Source organism: Felis catus, chromosome B2 (assembly GCF_018350175.1).
Source record: "Felis catus isolate Fca126 chromosome B2, F.catus_Fca126_mat1.0, whole genome shotgun sequence".
Lineage (NCBI taxonomy): Eukaryota > Metazoa > Chordata > Mammalia > Carnivora > Felidae > Felis > Felis catus.
In genome coordinates, this window is record NC_058372.1 from 54,387,501 (window position 1) to 54,408,030 (window position 20,530).

Below are 20,530 nucleotides of genomic sequence, written 5' to 3' on the forward strand. Positions count from 1 at the left end.
AGAGAGAAGGAGACAGAATCTGAAGCAGGCTCCAGGCTCCAAGCTGTCAGCACAGAGCCCAATGCGGGGCTCAAACTCACAAACTGCCAGATCATGACCTGAGCCGAAGTCAGACACTTAACCAACTGAGCCACTCAGGTGCACCCCTCAGGTGCAATTTTTAAACTTAGTATCAGGTCTCATATTAAAAGGTATATTGAGTTAAAAGATTTTTTTTTTAACTATTGAATTTTCTAAATTCATTTTATATTTTAGGAGAACAGAGATAAAGACTTTTTAAAATGGTCTGTTCTATAAATAAAGAAACTCTTAACACATGTTCTGTACTTGTACTGTCTCCATACACTTTACTGATTTTATTTTTAATGCTAAATGCCTGCAAAGTTTAGCATTTCCTGAAGAACAAGTGTATTGTCTGCTCTGTAACAATAACTGACTAACCATGTCTTCTTGCTTGTTGCTTTGGCTTCCAAGAAGTTGAGAACTAAATTTTCTGTTTCTAAGGCCTTTTTTTTTTTTAATGTTTATTTAATTGGAGAGAGAGAGTGAGAGAGTGCACATGCATATGAGTGTGAGCCCAAATCAAGAGTTGGACGCTTAACTGAATGAGTCACCCAGGCGCCCCTGTTTTGTTTTGTTTTGTTTTGTTTAAATTTTTTTTTTTAATGTTTATTTATTCTTGAGACAGAGACAGAGCATGAACAGGGAAGGGGCAGAGAGAGAGGGAGACACAGAATCTGAAATAGGTTCCAGGCTCTGAGCACAGAGGCTGACGTGGGGCTTGAACCCACGAACTGTGAGATCATGACCTGAGCCGAAGTCGGACGCTTAACCGACTGAGCCACCTAGGCGCCCTGTTTTGTTTTGTTTTGTTTTAAATGTTTTATTTATTTTTGAGAGAGAGATCACAAGTTGTAGAGGGACAGAGAGCGCAGGGGACAGAAGATCTGAAGCAGGCTATGCACTGAGAGCAGCAAGCCTGATGAGGGGCTCGAACTCATGAACTGCAAGATCATGACCTGACCTGAAGTTGGATGCTCTGCTGACTGAGCCATCTAGGTGCCCCAGGCTCCCTTGTTTCTTAAGTTTCTGTGTAGTCTCTTAAGGACTTCATATCTGTATTCTATCCAACTCCCCCTGCCCCCCACTAAGTAGTTTAGAAATTGGAGATTACATTTTAAGACCAGCACAGTTCAAAATGGAAACTCTAATAGTTAAACATTTTCTTTTATTTCATCCTTTTATTTACTCATCACTTTAATTATCTATAGACCATTTTGTTGTTGTTTTAGCCAAATAGGAAAATTTTACATTACTGCCTGCTTTTATATATGCAGTGTTTTTATTAACATAAAATCTCACAAATACTGTTGTCACCTACAGATCTGGTATTCTTGAGGAAATTATACAATGTAAAAGATAATAAGTGAATTTATTAAAATTATCATATTTACTGGTCCCAAATTTCAGAAATGGATTGTTAGTGAAAAAATGCAGAGCAGTGTATATAGTTCATCACTATTTTGGTAGTCAAGGAAGGAAAGAAGTATATATATGTGCATTTTTGCTTACATATGCATAAAATATTTTTGGAAGGATACATAGGAAAAGTGATAAAACATGCATGCATTAGGGAAGGTAATCTGGTGATGTGAAAGGGAGACTTCATTGTAATCCTTTTTTTGTATCCTTTGAACTTTGAATGATGTATATTGGCTATTAAAAATGAATTGGATGGCTTAGTTGGTAGAGCAGGTGACTCTTGATCTCAGGATTGTGAGTTCAAGCCCCATGTTTACTTAAAAAAAAAGATCGTAGAGTTTAAAAAAGTAATAAATGAAATGAAAACAAAAGCTTAAAATTATAAATACTGAACATATTATGGACTTACTAAGAAACTGGATGCACAGTTTACATTTGGTAACCCTGAGCTGCATCAGTGCCATTCTCTGTGCTTTCTCTCAATTTATACAGGTGTCTTTAATACATCTGGTGGAAGTCACTCAGGTCAAAATTCAAGTACCCTTAATGGTGGAGATGTCATCAATCTTAGACCCAACAAACAGAGGACCAAGAAAAACAGAAATCCTTTTAGCAGCTGTAGCATACCCTAAAATGTTTTAGGGAGGAAAAAAGTTGAATTGTATTGTGCAATTCCGTAAGAAACACATCCAGCTGTCGTGGTATGTTACAAGTTTTTTTTTTTAGCAGACTTTGCACCTAATGGCTCTCTGAAAGTTGACAGACTTAAATACTGTTCTGCAGTGCTTTTCAGATGGAGTGACATCTTTGGTGGAAAAATTCCTGCCTTGTGGACTTGTTTTAATTTTTTTGCATCAGACGAAGCTTCTCCTGTTTTTGAAGGAATGGTCCATAAGAAGTGTCAAAAAACAGGTTTTGCTGAATTTGAAACGCTGGAAAACATAACTGAAATGCCTAAATATGTTGGTACAGATTTTAATATTATGGGTCAAGGAAAGATAGCAAGCTTTCTTTTTCTGAAGTTGGTCATATAGCTTTTTGGAAAGTAGTACTGAATCTGAATACTTACAAAAAAATAATATTGAAAGGTAAGCTCTAAATCTTGCCAGACTGCATTGGTGTGTATTTTGGCAATGTTACTTGTGCAATATCTGTATAATTTAGAATGTGGAGGTATGCATGCAGTTATCTGGTCCTGAAATATACTGACGGTATGCTCAGTATTTAAGGAAACATAGAATCTAATTCATTCATAAAATCATTTACACATTGTGTGTATGTTAAAAGTTTTTATTTTCAAATAAGAAATTCCAGACACATATTTTGCAAAATGAGCTCAGATTTTAAAAGTGCTTTGTGCCAAATATATCATACCTAATTTTTACAGTGCTTTACTATCAGAATTTATATTGTTTATAATGTCTTTTAAAAGCAGTTTCCCTCTCTGACAGAGTAGATACAAGTCGAGTATAAATGTTTTAATGCTAGAATATCTCCCAGGTGAGACCTGTTGCAAAATCTCTCTCCTACGTCCATCCGTAAGTGCGGTGAGCTTGTGCTGGCCAGGTCACAGCGCACCTGCAGTTATCCCTTAGGTCCTGTGAAGTGCAGTGGTACTTCCAATACCTTTCGCTGCTGACTGAAACGCAATTTTGAACTTTTAAGATTGTGCTAATAATGTTTTTAAATGCAGAAGAAATGATGTTTGGTCTTAATCTGCATTATGGATTTTATAATGCCCTGCAACTCTAAAGCATCTTTTCGTTTACACATTTTGTATGGTATTTTAAGATTATCACTTAAAAATTTCTATAAACTTCAGTTTGTATAGCACTTTCTCAAGAGCTCTGTTAACACCAAATACAAAATAATTTCTTTTAAGAAACGATTTTCATACGTAATCATGTGACAGCATAAATTTTGTGACTTGGGACAGGAACTTTCCAACTAAGATAACTGCATGAACTCTGTTAAAAAGTGATTATCATTCATCAGTGACTTTGTTTTTAACCCTTGCTATCTACCTGGTTTTTACAGGATTTCAAGATATGTAAAAATAACTTTTTTTGGAAAATGTGTCAAAGTCGTTTTTCATTATTTGTACTATATGCATAATGTTATATGTATTTCTTTTGTATGTTTTCTCTCTTTCTCTCTCTCTCTCTCTCTCTCTCTCTCTCTCTCTCTCTCTCTCTGTCTCAAAGTTTTCCATCCGCACCGTCCTCCTCCCTCTGTCCAGATTACTATTAAGAAGATAATAGAAATTTCTGGGGCAAGTCCTTAGTAAGTGGTCAAGAGTGAATGTTTGCCTTTTCATAATACTGAAACAATCTGGCATTATCTATTTTAAAGTAATATAACAAGTTAATTTTTATGTCACCAGTTGTCTCCACACCCATTGCTGGCAGTGGGATAGGTGTTGGGGGAAACAAACTCAGTGCCTAACAATGGGTACCCTGTTAATGATTCATCTTTCCTTTTTTTCTCTCTTAAAATACAGTCTCTTTATTTTGCACAAAATATATTTTGTGGCGAATTGTTTTGTGGTCTTTAGTAGCCAAAGAAAATCATGTATGTAATATGTTCACATGTGTTCTATTTCAGATTAATTAAATGTGTGTGGGAAAGAGTTTGCTAGTTTTCTATATAATCTCTGATGATTGTTGAAGTTTCCTGATATTTGTAATATAATTTTACATACTTAGTTTTGTCCTTTTTTCTTTTCATAAGAACCGAAGAGAGATCTTTGTTACACATTTGAATTTTTATTTGCACTTGTGTATTTTAAACCTAACCATAATTGGTCATTTTAAATAACTAAGTACGTCTGAAAATCAGTCACAAATGATATGTTAAATACTTCCTCAGTTTAATTCTAAAGCCTTCAAAGTTGACATTAATTTTTTTCTTGAGACCTTTAATTCTCTTAAATAACCATTAATTTCTAACGAGCTATGGATGCTAAAGAAAAAACTGTGTAAGACTCCAGGATGTTGTTTGTGCATTTTTACATTATGGCTGGTTTTTAGTATACAGACACATAGCTGTGGGATAATTGCCATATTGCAGAGTTCCTCAAGTTTCCTTTTCTCTTTCAGTCAGTCTACTGAATTAAATAGCATACAGAATAGCTCATGTGAGGCAATATACCATTGAACTTTGAACAACACCAGTTTGAGCTGTGTGGGTCCACTTACATGATTTTTTACAATACTGTAAAATACAACACTGTATTTTTCTTCCTTACGGTTTTCTTAATAACCTTTTCTTTTCTCTGGCTTGCTTATTGTAAGAATACAATATACAATACATACAACATACAAAATATTTGTTAATAGTCTATTTTATTCGTAGGGCTTTCAGTCATTGTAGGCTATTAACTTTTGGGGGAGTCATTATACTTGTATTTTCCACTGTGCAGGGGTCAGTGCCCCAGTCCCTGTGTTGTTCAAGGATCAACTGTATTTCTGTTGTTATTAGTGCCATAAGATGATATTAGCTGCCATTAATTTAGTACTTACTATCAGGTAGGAACTATACAAAGTACCTTGCAAACAATAATTTAATCTTTACAACTCTATGGAGGTATTATTTTTCCCTCCCTGTTTTTGAGAAAAAGGAGAACGAAGATGTGAGAGAAGTTTGTCAGTCGCATATTAGTTAGCAGCAAAGCCATTTTCTATCCCATTTTATAACTATTAATTTTCATATAGTCCAGACATAAAAAGATGTGCTATCTTCTCATTATACTTTACTATCTAATATATATATGTATATATGTGGATTTGATACTGCTTTATATATGCAGTTATATTTTATGGAGGAATTACTGCTAAGAACATTTTCAGATTATAAATGTTCTAATATACTGATTTCTTATTTGATGCATTTATTTTAAAACAAAAACTAAAATAATAAAGAATAACTTTATTTTTCAATCAGAAGTCTAATTTCTCATCTGAAATTACGGGGAGGGAAGTATCTTAAAAGACTGATTTAATCATATTTTAGTGTATATTTATTTGATAGTTTTGTCTAAAAAAATTAAAGAATTAAAACATGATGAAAAGCTTTTGAATTGGGATTATGTACTTAGTAAGCAAAAAGAAATAAGTTAACCATTTTCAAGTACATTATAAAAGGTTTATATAAAGGGAATTCTGACCAGCCATTTTTAATTAAAGTAGAAGATCATAGGTGAAGGATTAAGCTTGGTTGTATTGATTATTAAATGCTGAAATCATTTAATGAAGTTAAGTAATCTTCATAAATGAAAATATTAAATAAAAAAAATAGAGGCACCTGCCTGACTCAGTAGAGCAGAGTCAGTGACTCTTGATCTTGGGGTTATAAATTTGAGCCCCACATTGTGTAGAGATTACTTAAAAATAAAATCTTTAAAAAATATATTTTATCCATGCTGAATGCCAATTTGGATGCAGAAGTTGTCATAAAAAGATTTTTATTTTCCCAATTGCTTATATCTCTTAGAATTCAGTTTTTCATATATTAAGTGACAGATTCACTTCAACATATTTCTATTATTTTTAATTGTTTAAGAGAAATCAAAGGCTAGATTTGCTTTCTCCTTGGTTGTTGTATTGTAGCATGTGTGATTCCTTTATATCTCTTATATTCTATCTTTGTGCTGTCATTAAATGTGTACATATTTCATCTCTTCTAATTCAAATGTTATTCAAATTTTTCTATTTTTAAAACTGTAATGAGGATAGTTTGCTCTCCTATTAGAGTATAAGAAAAAACACCATGTCATACCAATCTTGAAATTTCCTCATATGGCTTTACACAGATTTATAAGTTACACTAATCAGCAGATTATAAACAAACACCTAAGATTTAAATGTGTGATACTTATTGCTGAGAGAAATTAAAGGAGATTTAAATAAATGGATATATTATATACACGATTGGAATACTCAATATTGTTTTGTTGTCAGCTCTTTCTAAATTGATCTGTAGATTCAGTGCAGTCAAAATCCCAGTAGGCTTTTCACTAAAAATTTCAAGCTTATGTAAAAGCTATGTGATGCACCTACAATAGCTAAAACAGTTTTGGAAAAGAACAGAGTTGAGGGACTGAGTCTCTATGATTTTTAAGACCTTGGGTATGGATGGGTACTGTAAAAAAGACACATAGATCGTTGAAATACAAATACAGTCCAGAAATACACCCACACAAATATGATCAAATGTTTTTTTTTTATGTTTGGTTATTCTTGAGAGAGAGAGCGCGTGAGCATGAGTGGGGGAGGGGCAGAGAGCGAGGGAGAGAGAATCTGAAGCAGGCTCTGCGTTTGTCAGTGCAGAGCCTGACACAGGGCTTGAACCTACAAACCGTGAGATCATGACCTGAGTTGAAGTCAGATGCTCAACCAACTGAGCCACCCAGGTGCCCCTATCAAGTGATTTTTTAAAAATACTCCACAATAATTCCATGGGGAAAGGGAAAATGTTTTGGAATAACGATATTTTGAATCTCAGGCCTTATCTCATACTACCCTTGAAAAGTAATTTGTAGTGTACTATTAACCTAAATGTAAATGAAAACAAAAACTAAGGCTTTTAAAAGAGAACAGGAGGGGCGCCTGGGTGGCGCAGTCGGTTGAGCGTCCGACTTCAGCCAGGTCACGATCTCGCGGTCCGTGGGTTCGAGCCCCGCGTCGGGCTCTGGGCTGATGGCTCAGAGCCTGGAGCCTGTTTCCGATTCTGTGTCTCCCTCTCTCTCTGCCCCTCTCCCGTTCATGCTCTGTCTCTCTCTGTCCCAAAAATAAATAAACGTTGAAAAAAAAAATTAAAAAAAAAAAAAAAAGAACAGGAAATACCTTCATGACCTTGGGGTAAGCAAGTATTTCTTCGAACCCAGAAAACACTATAAAAGAAAATTGATAAGTTGTACATAATAAAAATTTTAAATTTCTCCTCATCAAGGGGCACCTGGGTGGCTCAGTCGGTTGAGTGTCTGACTTTGGTTTCTACTCAGGTCATGATCTCAGGGTTCTCAGGATCTAGCCCCATGTTGGGCTCCATGCTGACAGCCTGGAGCCTACTTGGGATTCTCTCTATTTCTGTCTCTCTCAAAATAAGTAAACTTTAAAAACAAAACAAAAAATTTCTCATCAAAAGACTTGGTTAAGAAAATGAATAGACAAGTATATTCGTAATCATCATGTCATTAGGGATTTACATCCATAATATATTTTTGGGGAGCCTGGGCGGCTCAGTCGGTTAAGTGTCCGACTTCGGCTTAGGTCATGATCTCACAGTTCGTGGGTTTGAGCCCCATGTCAGGCTCTGTGCTGACAGCTCAGAGCCTGGAGCCTGCTTCGGATTCTGTGTCTCCCTCTCTCTCTGCCCCTCCCCTGCCCTCTCTCTCCCTCTCAAAAATAAATATTTTAAAAAATGATAAAAAGCATAATATATTTTTTAAAAATCTTACAATTCATTTATAAAAGTAAAAATGAGCAAAATACTTTAACAGACACATTACAAGGAAAAGTATATGAATGGGCATTAAGTACATGGAAAAACGCTCAACATCATTAGTCATCGGATAAATGCAAATTAATACAACAATACGATTATATCAGACACCTCTAAAATAGCTGAAATTAATGACTGACAAAATATTTGCATAGATGTGGAGAAACTGGAATTCTGGCTCAACCACTTCAGAAGCCTTGGCAGTTTCTACTAAAATTAAAGATATGTCATCTGTATGACCCAGAAATTTCATTTCTAGGTATTTACCCAAGAGAAATAAAATTTTAGGTATATGAAAATGAATGTTCATAGCAGTTTTAAAATAGCCCCAAACTGGAAACAACCTAAATATCCACAACACATGAAGTTGTACAAATTGTAGTATATTCATTAAATGAAATGCTACTCATAATTAAAGAGAACAAATTATTAATATACAAAACAGCATGAATCTCAAAAACTATGCTGAATGAAGTCTGAAACGAGTATGTGCATATAATTTCATTTATATGAAGTTCTAGAGTAGGCAAATTTAAGATTAAAAAAATAACAGTGGTTGCCTCTGGAAATATGCATTGACAAGAAAAAGGCACAGAATATTTTTGGGTGAGGGAGATATCTTGATATGGGTATGTGTTACACAGCTATGCACATGCGTATGTATGTATGCACTATTGGTAAGAATGCAAACTGGTGCAGCTGCTCTGGAAAACAATATGGAGCTTCCTCAAAAAATTAAAAATAGAACTACCCTACGACTCAGCAATTGAATTACTAGGTATTTATTCAAAGGATATAGGAGTGTGTTTTGAAGGGGCACATGCACCCAAATGTTTATAGGAGCACTATCAACAATAGCCGAAGTATGGAAAGAGCCCAAATGTCCATTGACTGATCAATGAATAAAGATGTAGTACATGTATATAATTAAGTTTGTTTCTTTTGAGAGAGAGAGAGAGAGAGAGAGAGAGAGAGAGAGAGAGAACAAGCTGGGGAGGGTCAGAGAGAGAAGGAGAGACAGAATCCCAAGCAGGCTCTGCACCATCAGTGCAGAACCTGTTGTGGGACTCAAACTCAGAACTGTAAGATCATGACTTGAGCTGAGATCAAGAGTCAGATGCTTAACCAACTCTCTCTCTAAAAGTTCTACTTATTGTTCTTAGTTATGGATTCTGGAGGAGCTCAGGGTAAGTTTACTCTTTCTTCTATATAGTAGCCCTTCGACTATTTTAAGATGGTTATATGGCCTTATTTGGAGCAGGAGTAGGATAGGGTGGAGTACAATGGTTAAATATTCCCTTCTTTCAAAGTAAGAGGAAAAAGTATTTGTACTTATTTGTCACCACCTGTTAAAGATGGTAGACTGAACACGAGCATTCATCTTTGCCACCTCTCCAAATCCCTTTAAAATGACCTTAAAGATGTTTAAAAAGCTATAAATATCTCATATTCAAAGACAACAAGGGAGAGCAACAGCATACAATTTTGAAAGCTGGAGAGTGGATGGATTGGGGAGAAGTCCTTACCTGTCATAATCATATTATATCCAGGAAAGCAGAACCATAAACAGCGGTGGAGGAGCCCCAGAAGTGAGCCATCTTGCACCACAGTCCTCCCGGAGGCTCAAATTGGCAGGACTAAGTGTGTTAAATACACCTTTTTATTCTGATGTTTTGACCTCTGATGGTGGGGAGACTGAACCTCCCAGGGCTTCTCTCCCCACCTCTCCTATGAGGTTCTTCCATTCTGGGCTAATATTCTGCTGCCCTAATCATCCTAGGCTGGGAGTCAACACCTAAGGACAACCCCTGTGTCCCAGAGCCTGCTGAGATTATTTAAACTAGCCAGTCCTTGGCCTGCTTACCGTGCCTTTCCCAGTCCTCTCAGGAAATTGCAGTAAAGCCTGTTTCTCCCTCACTCCCTGTTATTGAACCAACCCTGGGGCTTCCCCTGTGGCTCTTTGTGGGTTGGCATGCTTCCTTCCGGGAATGGTGAATAACAAAAGATTTTTTTCAATGGCAAGTATCTCCTGACCTCAGTACTAATAAAACCTAAATGTTAAAAACCAGGAATCTCTGAAATAGAAGGGTAAAATAGGATTGATTGATTTTTTAAAAAAAAATTTTATGTTTATTTGTTTTTGAGAGAGAGAGAAAGAGAGAGACAGAGCACGAATAGGGGAGGGGCAGAGAGACGGAGACACAGAATCCAAAACAGGCTCCAGGTTCTAAGCTGTCAGCACAGAGCCCAAGATGTGGCTTGAACTCATAAACCATGAGATCATGAGCTGAGCCAAAGTTGGATGCTTAACCGACTGAGCCACCCAGGTGCCCCTGAAAGCTTTTATAAGAAGCAGTTAGATACTCCAGATCTCCTTTGCTCTCTCCCTGCTACTCGCCTTGTCTACCACCATGTATAGCTTGTCAGTTGCCCCTCTCTCACTATAGCAGATTTTGTTTGCTTTCTGAATAAAAGTGAACCAGAGGGAGTACCGGGCCCAGCTGAGAGGAGAGTACCACACTGAAAACAAGAGTGGTAAGTGCAAGTCCACATGTTGAAGGGAGAAACTCTAAATCCACTCAGCTCCAGGATCAGTAGCAAGCAGGCTTAGAGCCTCCACATAGAACACTGGACATTTGGGGCACCTGGGTGGCTCAAGTCAGTTAAGCATTTGACTCTTTTTTTTTTTTTAATATAATTTTTTGTCAAATTGTCTTCCATACAACACCCAGTGCTCATCCCAAGTGCCCTCCTCAATGCCTATCACCCACTTTCCCCTCTCCCCCACCCCCCATCAACCCTCAGTTTGTTCTCAGTATGTAAGAGTCTCTTATGGTTTGCCTCCTTCCCTCTCTGTAACTTTTTTTTTCCCTTCCCCTCCCCCATGGTCTTCTGTTATGTTTCTGAAGATCCACTTATGAGTGACAACATATGTATCTGTCTTTCTCTGACTGACTTATTTCACTTAGCATAATACCCTCCAGCTCCATCCATGTTGCTGCAAATGGCAGGATTTCCTTCTTTCTCATTGCCAAGTAGTATTCCACTGTATATATATACCAATTCTTATTTATCCATTTATCAGTTGATGGAAATTTAGGCTCTTTCCATAATTTGGCTATTGTTGAGAGTGCTGCTATAAACACTGGGGTACATATGCCCCTATACATCAGCACTCCTGTATCCCTTGGATGAATCCCTAGCAGTGCTATTGCTGGGTCATAGGGTAGTTCTATTTTTAATTTTTTTTGAGGAATCTCCACACTGTTTTCCAGAGCAGCTAAGCATCTGACTCTTGATTTTGGCTCAGGTCATGATCTCACGGTTTGTGGGTTCAAGCCCCATGTTGGGCTTCATGCTGACAGTGCAGAGCCTGCTTGGGATTCTCTCTCCCCTGTCTGCCCCTCTCCTGCTTGTGCTTTCTCTCTTTCAAAATACATTAAAAAAAAAAAAACTTTAAAAAATAAAATAACATTAAAAAAAATTTTTTAAAAGAACATTGGACATCTAAGAAAAGGCCTTTCTTTGGAAATCTAAGAAAAGGCCTAAAGATACTGATAATTGGGAATCTCCCCAGGAATCACCTCAACCAGCTCACTAGTTGACAAAGCCCTGCCCATGCACACACAGCTTAAATTCAGGTTTGCACGTTCCACTCTTAAATGTGAATGAATTGTCAAGGATCCCCATACATTTGAGCAAAGCCTCCAACCTCAAAGACAGAGACAAAATCCAAGGGTAAGCTAAAGCTTAGAGAAAATAGAAACTAAGAGGGAGGAAAAAAAGCTAAAACAAATCCCAACACCACAGCTCATTAAAATCTACAGAGACATAATACAAAAATAACATATCCATGAAACAATAGATAACTAAAAGGAAAATTGTAAGAGTAAAAAAATTATTGGAAACTTAAAATATGATAGTGGAAAATTAAAAGCAATTTTTTTGTGGAAAATTAAAATTTCAATGGAAGGATTGAAAGATAAAGCTGAGGAAATCTCCCATAAAGTAGAATAAAAATGGAAAGAGATAAAATGGGAGAGAACAGATAAAAAAATTAAAGGACTGATCAAAGTTCAATCCAACATCTATAAAACAAGAATTCCAGGAAGGCTATAGAAAGAGACTAGAAGTGAAAAAAAATCAAAGAAATAACTCAAGAAAAATTTTCAGAATGGAAGGACCTGATTCTATAGATTGAAAAGGTCCACCGTGTTCCCAGCACAGTGGAGGAGAAAAGACCTAAATCCAAGTACATCCTTATGAAATTTCCAAACTCTTGGGACAGAGATGTTAAAGGCTTCTAGAAAGAAAAACAGTCACATACAAAGGATCAGGAGTGAGACCAGGGATCAGACTTCTCAGCAGAAACACAGAAAGGCTGATGACAGTGGAACAGGGTTTCAAAGTTCTGAGAGTGAATAATTCCTGACCCAGAATTCTTCGCCTACCCAAACTAACAAATATGAGGGTATAATCAAAGCATTTTTAAACGTGAAAGGTTTTAAAAAAACCTGTTAAAGGTTTTAAAACAAAAGAGTTAACAAGGAGAAATACACCTGATCCAGGAAATGGGAGGTCCACCACAGGTGAGGAGTAGGGGAGAGAGGGGGCCAGCAGCTGTGAGAGGTAGGGGAGCAGCAAGTCCTGGATGGTAGAAATGGGAGAGGCTCCAGAATGGCTATCTCCAGGGGGGATAAAATTGATAGAATATATAAGGGTTTAAAAATGTTTTGAGAGGGGCGCCTGGGTGGCGCAGTCGGTTAAGCGTCCGACTTCAGCCAGGTCACGATCTCGCGGTCCGTGAGTTCGAGCCCCGCGTCAGGCTCTGGGCTGATGGCTCGGAGCCTGGAGCCTGTTTCCGATTCTGTGTCTCCCTCTCTCTCTGCCCCTGCCTCGTTCATGCTCTGTCTCTCTCTGTCCCAAAAATAAATTTAAAAAAAATAATAATAAATAAATAAATAAATAAATAAATAAATAAAAATGTTTTGAGAGATTTACATTTCTAGGAAAGAGTTTGTGGTAAATTAATATAAGTTACATGGAAAGCTAAGCAAATGCAAAACAAGCACTAAGGAAAAGTACAAGAGAGGAAATATAATCACATTGTGCTACTTAGCTCAACAATGCAAATTATTTTATGGCCATAACAAAGTAAATACTGTTTGATCTAATCAAAACATGGGACAATTATGTATTATGAGGAAGGAGAAGATTCGTAAGTGTGGATGTGTGGATGTGAGTGTGGGGGCAGTTAGTATGTAAGAGAATCATTTTCTCGTCTTCCATAATAGAAAGTTGATGGATATAGAAGATTAAGACATGTTTAAAGTAACAAAACTAAGTATAGAAATATGGCTATAAATACTAAAAGAAACAGAAAAGGATTGAAAATTCGTCCTTTGGAAACAAAAATCAGAGGCATACGAAGCTATTGGATTACTGTTTTTCATAATAAATTTTGTGGAACTATTTAATTTTTTAAACTATGAATATGTAAACTGATAAAGATAAAATTATATTAAAATTTCTTTGTAAACTGTTAAGTGACAGATAAAGACTATCACTATTATTAATAATGATGTTAACAATAATTGGTTCTTTACTTGGTTTGGTACAATGTTCAGCTAATTAAATCAGATCTGACATGTTAATGTCCAAAACACTGGTTGGCATATCATAAATGCTCAATAAAAAATGATTTCTTTCTTCTAGTACTTCTAAATGAAAGTTCCTCTAACTTCCTTCATGTCAAAATATAGTAAAAGCCTCTAATAAAGCATTAAAAATTCCCTGCCAATAAAATGTAATATCATATTGTGTTAACAGATAGAAAAAGTGAAATGTTTTGATTTTTTTGTGTCTACCAATAAATATTCCTTAAGGGAATTATTATAATATAAATTAGATTACTTGTAATCACACCTTAACACTGAAAAGAATTATAGTCATATGGTTACAACATGGAAATCAAGTAACTTACAACTGACTTAAATTGTTTCATGTTTTCCAAAACCAATATGATGGTTACCAAATCAAAAAGAAAAACAGGCTAGTTAATCATAGCATAAGCTTTTTTCCTAATATGGTATAAACAATTGTAAAGTTCTTACTGTATGACATCTTAGGGTGTGTATTTTCCTAACTCTCAGAGGAAGATTAGTAACATATCATGTGCTTGGTTTTTGGTTTGTGTGTGTGTGTGTGTGTGTGTGTGTGTGTGTGTGTGTGTAACCAAATTGCTGCCCAGACTTTATTTAGAGCCCTGAAAAGCCCAGGCTCCTTACATTATAATTAAGCAATGATGTAACCTGATCTGTATTTGTATCTGAACTGATAACAGACAATCTCACAGTGATGTTTGCCTTGAGTTTTTTTTTAGGAATGATTTCTTACGGAAAAGAGGAATTTTATAGAAATCCCCCCTTTTTTTTTTACATCAAGTAGGCTCTACAACCAACGTGGTACTTGAATTCATGACCCTGAGATCAAGAGTTATACACTCTACCAACTGAGCCAGCCAGGCAGCCCTCTAGAAATTGTTTTAAATACCTTTTGTGAATTTTGTGGATATTCTCAAACAACATAGTATTATTTGTTCCAAAGACCATGTTTCCCAGTTTGGTACCAACCAAATACCATCTACCAAGGCCAGCCACCTATAAAATATAAGTTCTCAAAAGGTTCCTAGTGTTCAGTCTCTGCAGTCAGTCTCTGCAGTCTGTAATTCATTGTTTCACCTTTTTGCACTTTCCAGGTGTCATTATTACATATACTCTGAAAATGCAAACGGTGAAAGAAATGCAAATGGTAATGGTCATTCACTACTGAATATTTCACCCTGATTAATTGCCTGAGAAGAGGGAAAGGAAGCTGTAGTGGGGAGACAACGAGGACAAGGTGTGGGTGTGTGAAGGTGATGGTGGCTGTGGAGAGCCTGAGTGTAGAATAGGCTGCTGTGTGCACGTGGGGACCAAGGGACAAAGGATGCAGAAAGGAATGGTGCTGGTCCCCTAAAATAAAGATTAAGAGGGGATGTCAATAGGATATTAGCACAGATAGGGATGCCTGGGTGGCTCATTCAGTTAAGTGTCCGACTGTTGATTTTGACTCAAGCTTTCTCTCAAAATAAATAAATATTTAAAGAAAAGACTATTAGCACAGATGAAGAGGTTAAATTCTATTTTACCTTATTTTTTAAAGTTTTTTTTTTTAATTTTAAAAAAAAATTTTTTTTCAACATTTATTTATTTTTGGGACAGAGAGAGACAGAGCATGAACGGGGAAGGGGCAGAGAGAGAGAGGGAGACACAGAATCGGAAGCAGGCTCCAGGCTCTGAGCCATCAGCCCAGAGCCTGACGCGGGGCTCGAACTCACAGACCGCGAGATCGTGACCTGGCTGAAGTCGGACGCTTAACCGACTGCGCCACCCAGGCTCCCCTTTTTTAAAGTTTTAAAAATTTATTTATTTTGAGAGAGAGAGAGACTGAGTAGGGGAGGGGCAGAGAGAGAGGGAGGGAGAGAATCCTAGGCAGGCTCTGCACTTACAGAGCCTGATGTGGGGCTCGAACTCATGAACCCATGAACCTTGACATCCCAACCTGAACTGAAGTCAAGAGTCAGATACTCAACCTATTGAGCCACCCAGGTGCCCCAGTGAAATTCTATATTAAAACTGAGTGTTCAGAATGAGACACACAGTGTTTGGCTTACTGTTCCTTCTATATCATTTGAATCTAGCTAATATAATGGGGAAACACAGATACTTCAATTGCCTGAGAAAACCTTTCCTGACTTCCCTGATCTCCCCAATTATATTCCTTTCTTCTAAGTATTTTTTGAGGTTGTATTTTACATGTATTTGTGTGATTCTTTTATTTTATTATTCTCACCCACTAGACTGTAAATGCCCTAAGGAGAAGCACTTTGTCTTTTGAGGTTCACCACTGTATCCCAGTATGGCAATGGGTCCGGCACATAGTAGATTCTCCAAGAATATAGTTGACCCTTGAAAGCATGGAGGTTGGGGCACCAAGCCTCCATGCTGTTGAAAATCCACGTTTTGACTCCCCAAAAGCTTAACTACTAATAGCCTACTGTTGACCAGAAGACTTACCAATAACAAATAGTTAACACATATTTTGTATGCTGTATGTGTTATATACCGCATTCTTATAATAAAGTAAGCTGGAGAAAAGAAAATGTTATTAAAGGGGCACCTGGATGGCTCAGTTGGTTAAACATCCAACTCTTGATTTTGGTTCAGGTCATGATCTCACAGTTCATGAGATTGAGCCCCGCATCAGGCTCTCTGCTGACAGCACAGACCTTGCTTGGGATTCTCTGTCTCCTCTCTCTCTGCCCCTTCCCCTTGTGTGCATGCACTCTCTCTCAAAATAAATAAATAAACATTAAAAAAAAAAGCTGTGGAGCCCCTTGTTCAAAGAGCGGGGAAAACATGCCATTAAAGGAACTAAAATAGAGGCCCCTGGCTGGCTCAGCCTGAATAGCATGCCACTCGATCTAGGGGTCCTGAGTTTGAGGCCCACATTAGGTACTAGAAATTACTTAAATAAATCAATTTAAAAAAAAGGAACTAAAATTTAAAGGTTTTTCTTTTAAAAAATCCCTATGTTATTATTATTTTTTTAACGTTTTATTTTATTTTTGAGACAGAGAGACAGAGCATGAACGGGGGAGGGTCAGAGAGAGAAGGAGACACAGAATCTGAAACAGGCTCTGGGCTCTGAGCTGTCAGCACAGAGCCTGATGCGGGGCTCAAATTCATGGAGTGTGAGATGATGACCTGAGCTGAAGTCGGATGCTCAACCGACTGAGCCACCCAGGCACCCCAAAAATCCCTATATTATTTATGAAAGGTAATTGGGAAAATATTGATAACTGAGTAACAACATAACTTACAAATTTTAAAATAATGTTTCTGATATCATAATTTTGTGAATGCAATAAATAATAATACTTGATTAATGTGATATCTTGATTGATCATAAGACTTTTCTGGCTCATATTTCTGCAAATTTATTTATTATGTGATCAAAATTTACACTTTTAGCTTTATTTTCTTTTTTTTTCTTTTTTTTTATATATGCAATTTATTGACAAATTGGTTTCCATACAACACCCAGTGCTCATCCCAAAAGGTGCCCTCCTCAATACCCATCACCCACCCTCTCCTCCCTCCCACCCCCCATCAACCCTCTGTTTGTTCTCAGTTTTTAACAGTCTCTTATGCTTTGGCTCTTTCCCACTCTAACCTCTTTTTTTTTTTTTTCCTTCCCCTCCCCCATGGCCAGTCAGAGTGGCCAAAATGAACAAATCAGGAGACTATAGATGCTGGAGAGGATGTTTAGCTTTATTTTCATTTGATATAATTGGAGTCTGCTGCGGGGCTTGATCCCAGGGCCTTGACCCTGGGGTCATGACCTGAGCTGAAGGCAAGATGTTCAATGGACTGAGCTGCCCAGGCACCCCACACACATATTTTTATAATTTAAAATTTTGGGATCGACTGATACAACTGATCCTGAGCTCTTAAGAGTATTTGATAGGCTGTGACTACCATGGGAAACATTCAAAAAAATGTTTTTTAAGTTTTATTTTTATTTAAGTAATCTCTGCACCCAACTTGGGGCTTGAACTCACAACCATGTGATCAAGTGTCACATGCCTTCTGCCTGAGCGAGCCAGGTGCCCCTACATTAGGATAAATTTCTGATCAATTATTTTGAAATGTAAATTTTAGTACATCTAGACTTGATGATTCTCATGGCACAACTGTTCTAGAAAGATTTAACCCTTCATAAAAATCCATATGTGTATGTCTGAGTGTGAATTTACCTTTCCATGAAAACTTATACATTGGCATTTTAATGTTTGTTCTGACATTTCCTGTAACTTGTGTACAACAGCCTGCCACTGCCTTCATCATTTGTATATAATTTGTATGTAATTCAGTAGGCCCATTTATGCATTATAATGCTTTATCTTTTTAAAAAATAAATAAATTAATTAATTTTTAAATTTACATCCAAGTTAGCATATAGTGCAACAATGATTTCAGGAGTAGATTCCTTAATGCCCCTTACCCATTTAGCCCATCCCCCCCTACAACCCCTCCAGCAGCCCTCTGTTCTCTATATTTAAGAGTCTCTTATGTTTTGTCCCCCTCCTTGTTTTGTTTTTTTTTTGAAAAATTTTTTTACATTTATTTATTTTTTGAGAGACATAGAGAGACAGAGCACAAGTTGGGGAGGGGCAGAGAGAGAAGGAGACACAGAATCTGAAACAGGCTCCAGGCTCCGAGCTGTCAGCACAGAGCCTGATGCGGGGATCAAACTCACAAACCGTGAGGTCATGACCTGAGCCAAAGTCAGATGCTTAACCAACTGAACCACCCAGGCGCCCCTGTCACCCTCCTTGTTTTTAAGTTATTTTTGCTTCCCTTCTCTTATGTTCATCTGTTTTTATCTTAAATTCCTCATATGAGTGAAGTCATATGATATTTGTCTTCCTCTGACTGACCAATTTCGTTTAGCATAATAACCTCCAGTTCCATCCATGTAGTTGCAAATGGCAAGATTTTATTCTTTTTGATTGCCAAGTAATACTCCATTCTTTTTGATTGCCAAGTAATATATATATATATACACATATATATATATACACATATATATATGTGTGTGTGTGTGTGTATATATATGTATACACACACACACACACATACATACCACATCTTCTGTATCCACTGAACCTTCGAAGGACATGTGGGCTCTTTCCATACTTTGGCTATTGTTGATAGCACTGCTATAAACATTGGGGTGTATATACCCCTTCAAAACAGCACACCTGTATCCCTTGGATTAATACCTAGTAGTGTAATTGCTGGGTCATGGGGTATTTCTATTTTTTAATTTTTTTGGGAACCTCAATACTATTCTCCAGAGTGGCTGCAACAGTTTGCATTCCCACCAGCAGTGCAAAAGAGATCCTCTTTCCCTGCATCCTTGCCAACATCTGTTGTTGCCTGAGTTGTTAATGTTTGCCATTCTGGCCAATGTGAGGTGGTATCTCATTGTGGTTTTAATTTGTATTTCCCTGATAATGAGCGATGTTGAGCATTTTTTCATGTGTCCCTTGGCCATCTGGATGTCTTCTTTGGAGAAGTGTCTATTCATATCTTTTGCCCATTTCTTCACTGGATTATTTGTTTTTTGGGTGTTGAGTTTCACAAGTTCTTTATAGATTTTGGATACTAACCCTTTAACTGATATTTCATTTGCAAATATCTTCTCTCATTCTGTCTGTTACCTTTTAGTTTTGCTGATTGTTTCCCTTGAGGTGCAGAAGATTTTTATCTTGATGAGGTCCCAATAGTTCATTTTTGCTTTTGTTTCCCTTGCCTCTGGAGATGTGTTGAGTAAGAAGTTGTTGCGACCGAGGTCAAAGAGGTTTTTGCCTGCTTTCTCCTCTAGGATTTTGATGGCTTCCTGTCTTACGTTTAGGTCGTTCATCCATTTTGAGTTTATTTTTGTGTATGGTGTAAGAAAATGGTCCAGGTTCATTTTTATGCATGTTGTTGTCCAGTTTTCCCAGCACCATTTGCTGAAGAGACTGTCTTTCTTCCATTGGATAGTCTTTCCTGCTTTATCAATGATTAGTTGACCATACATTTGTGGGTCCATTTCTGGGTTCTCTCTTCTGTTCCATTGATCTGAGTGTCTGTTGTTGTGCCAGTACCATACTGTCTTGATGATTACAGCTTTGTAATACATCTTGAAGTCTGGGATTGTGATGTCTCCAGCTTTGGTTTTCTTTTTCAAGATTGCTTTGGTTATCAAACAATTTTACAGTTTTAGGATTATTTGTTCTAGCTCTGTGAAGAATGCTGGTGTTATTTTGATAAGGATTGCACTTTATCTTTAATTACAAGGAAAAACTTTTTTTTTTTAATTTGAGAGAGAGAGCGAGAGAGCTCGAGTATGGGAGAAGGGCAGAGAAAGAGAGAGCATCTCTTTCCATTTTTTTCCATTGAATATGACAATCTTGAAACTTAATTTCTAAGTCTGTGGATATTTGTTCTGCTACATTGCACGGTTTTCAAAAACAAAGACTCTAAACAAAAGAATTGCCGTAACTCCCTATGATGCCTTATTGCAATGTCTGTGTATAATACTGTGATTTATAATAAGAAACAAATTTGGTCTTCCTCATTCCAGGCACAGAGCTACTAAAACCTTTGGCATTTCCTAACTGATGAGAGTAACAAAGTTGTTCCTTATTATATTAATGAGGTGAATTTTAAACCCCACTAAAGGGTGGGGGCTGAGTTGCCGGGAACACCAACCTGTGAATAGAGAGTTAGAACTTTTAGTTCCACCTCCTGACCTCTGGGCAGGGGAGGAGACTGGCGGTTCAATTAGTCAACAATGGTGAATGATTTAATCTGCTATGCCTGTGTGAAAAACCAAAACGGTGGGTTCCAAGAGCTTCCAGGTCGGTGAACACATGAAGGTGCTGGGAGAGTGG

General features: G+C 37.1%; 1 protein-coding gene across 5 annotated transcripts in view; it reads left to right on the top strand.

The window, feature by feature from the left end:
• Positions 1–20,530, top strand: part of RAB23 (RAB23, member RAS oncogene family) — a 90,827-nt gene that overhangs the window by 31,653 nt on the left and 38,644 nt on the right. The window contains exons 7-8 of one of the 5 annotated variants that reach the window (XR_002742305.2): positions 1,975–2,183; positions 2,266–2,397. The exons of 2 other annotated variants lie outside the window; for them this stretch is intronic. Coding sequence is in view for 2 of the 3 variants with exons in the window: in XM_045057689.1 (XP_044913624.1) it covers positions 2,266–2,516 (251 nt within the window). In the remaining variant the exon portion in view is untranslated. Of the gene's footprint in view, positions 1–1,974; positions 6,411–20,530 lie in introns of those variants that run through there. 2 more of the 5 variants (XM_045057689.1, XM_023254078.2) reach the window with 2 other exon arrangements.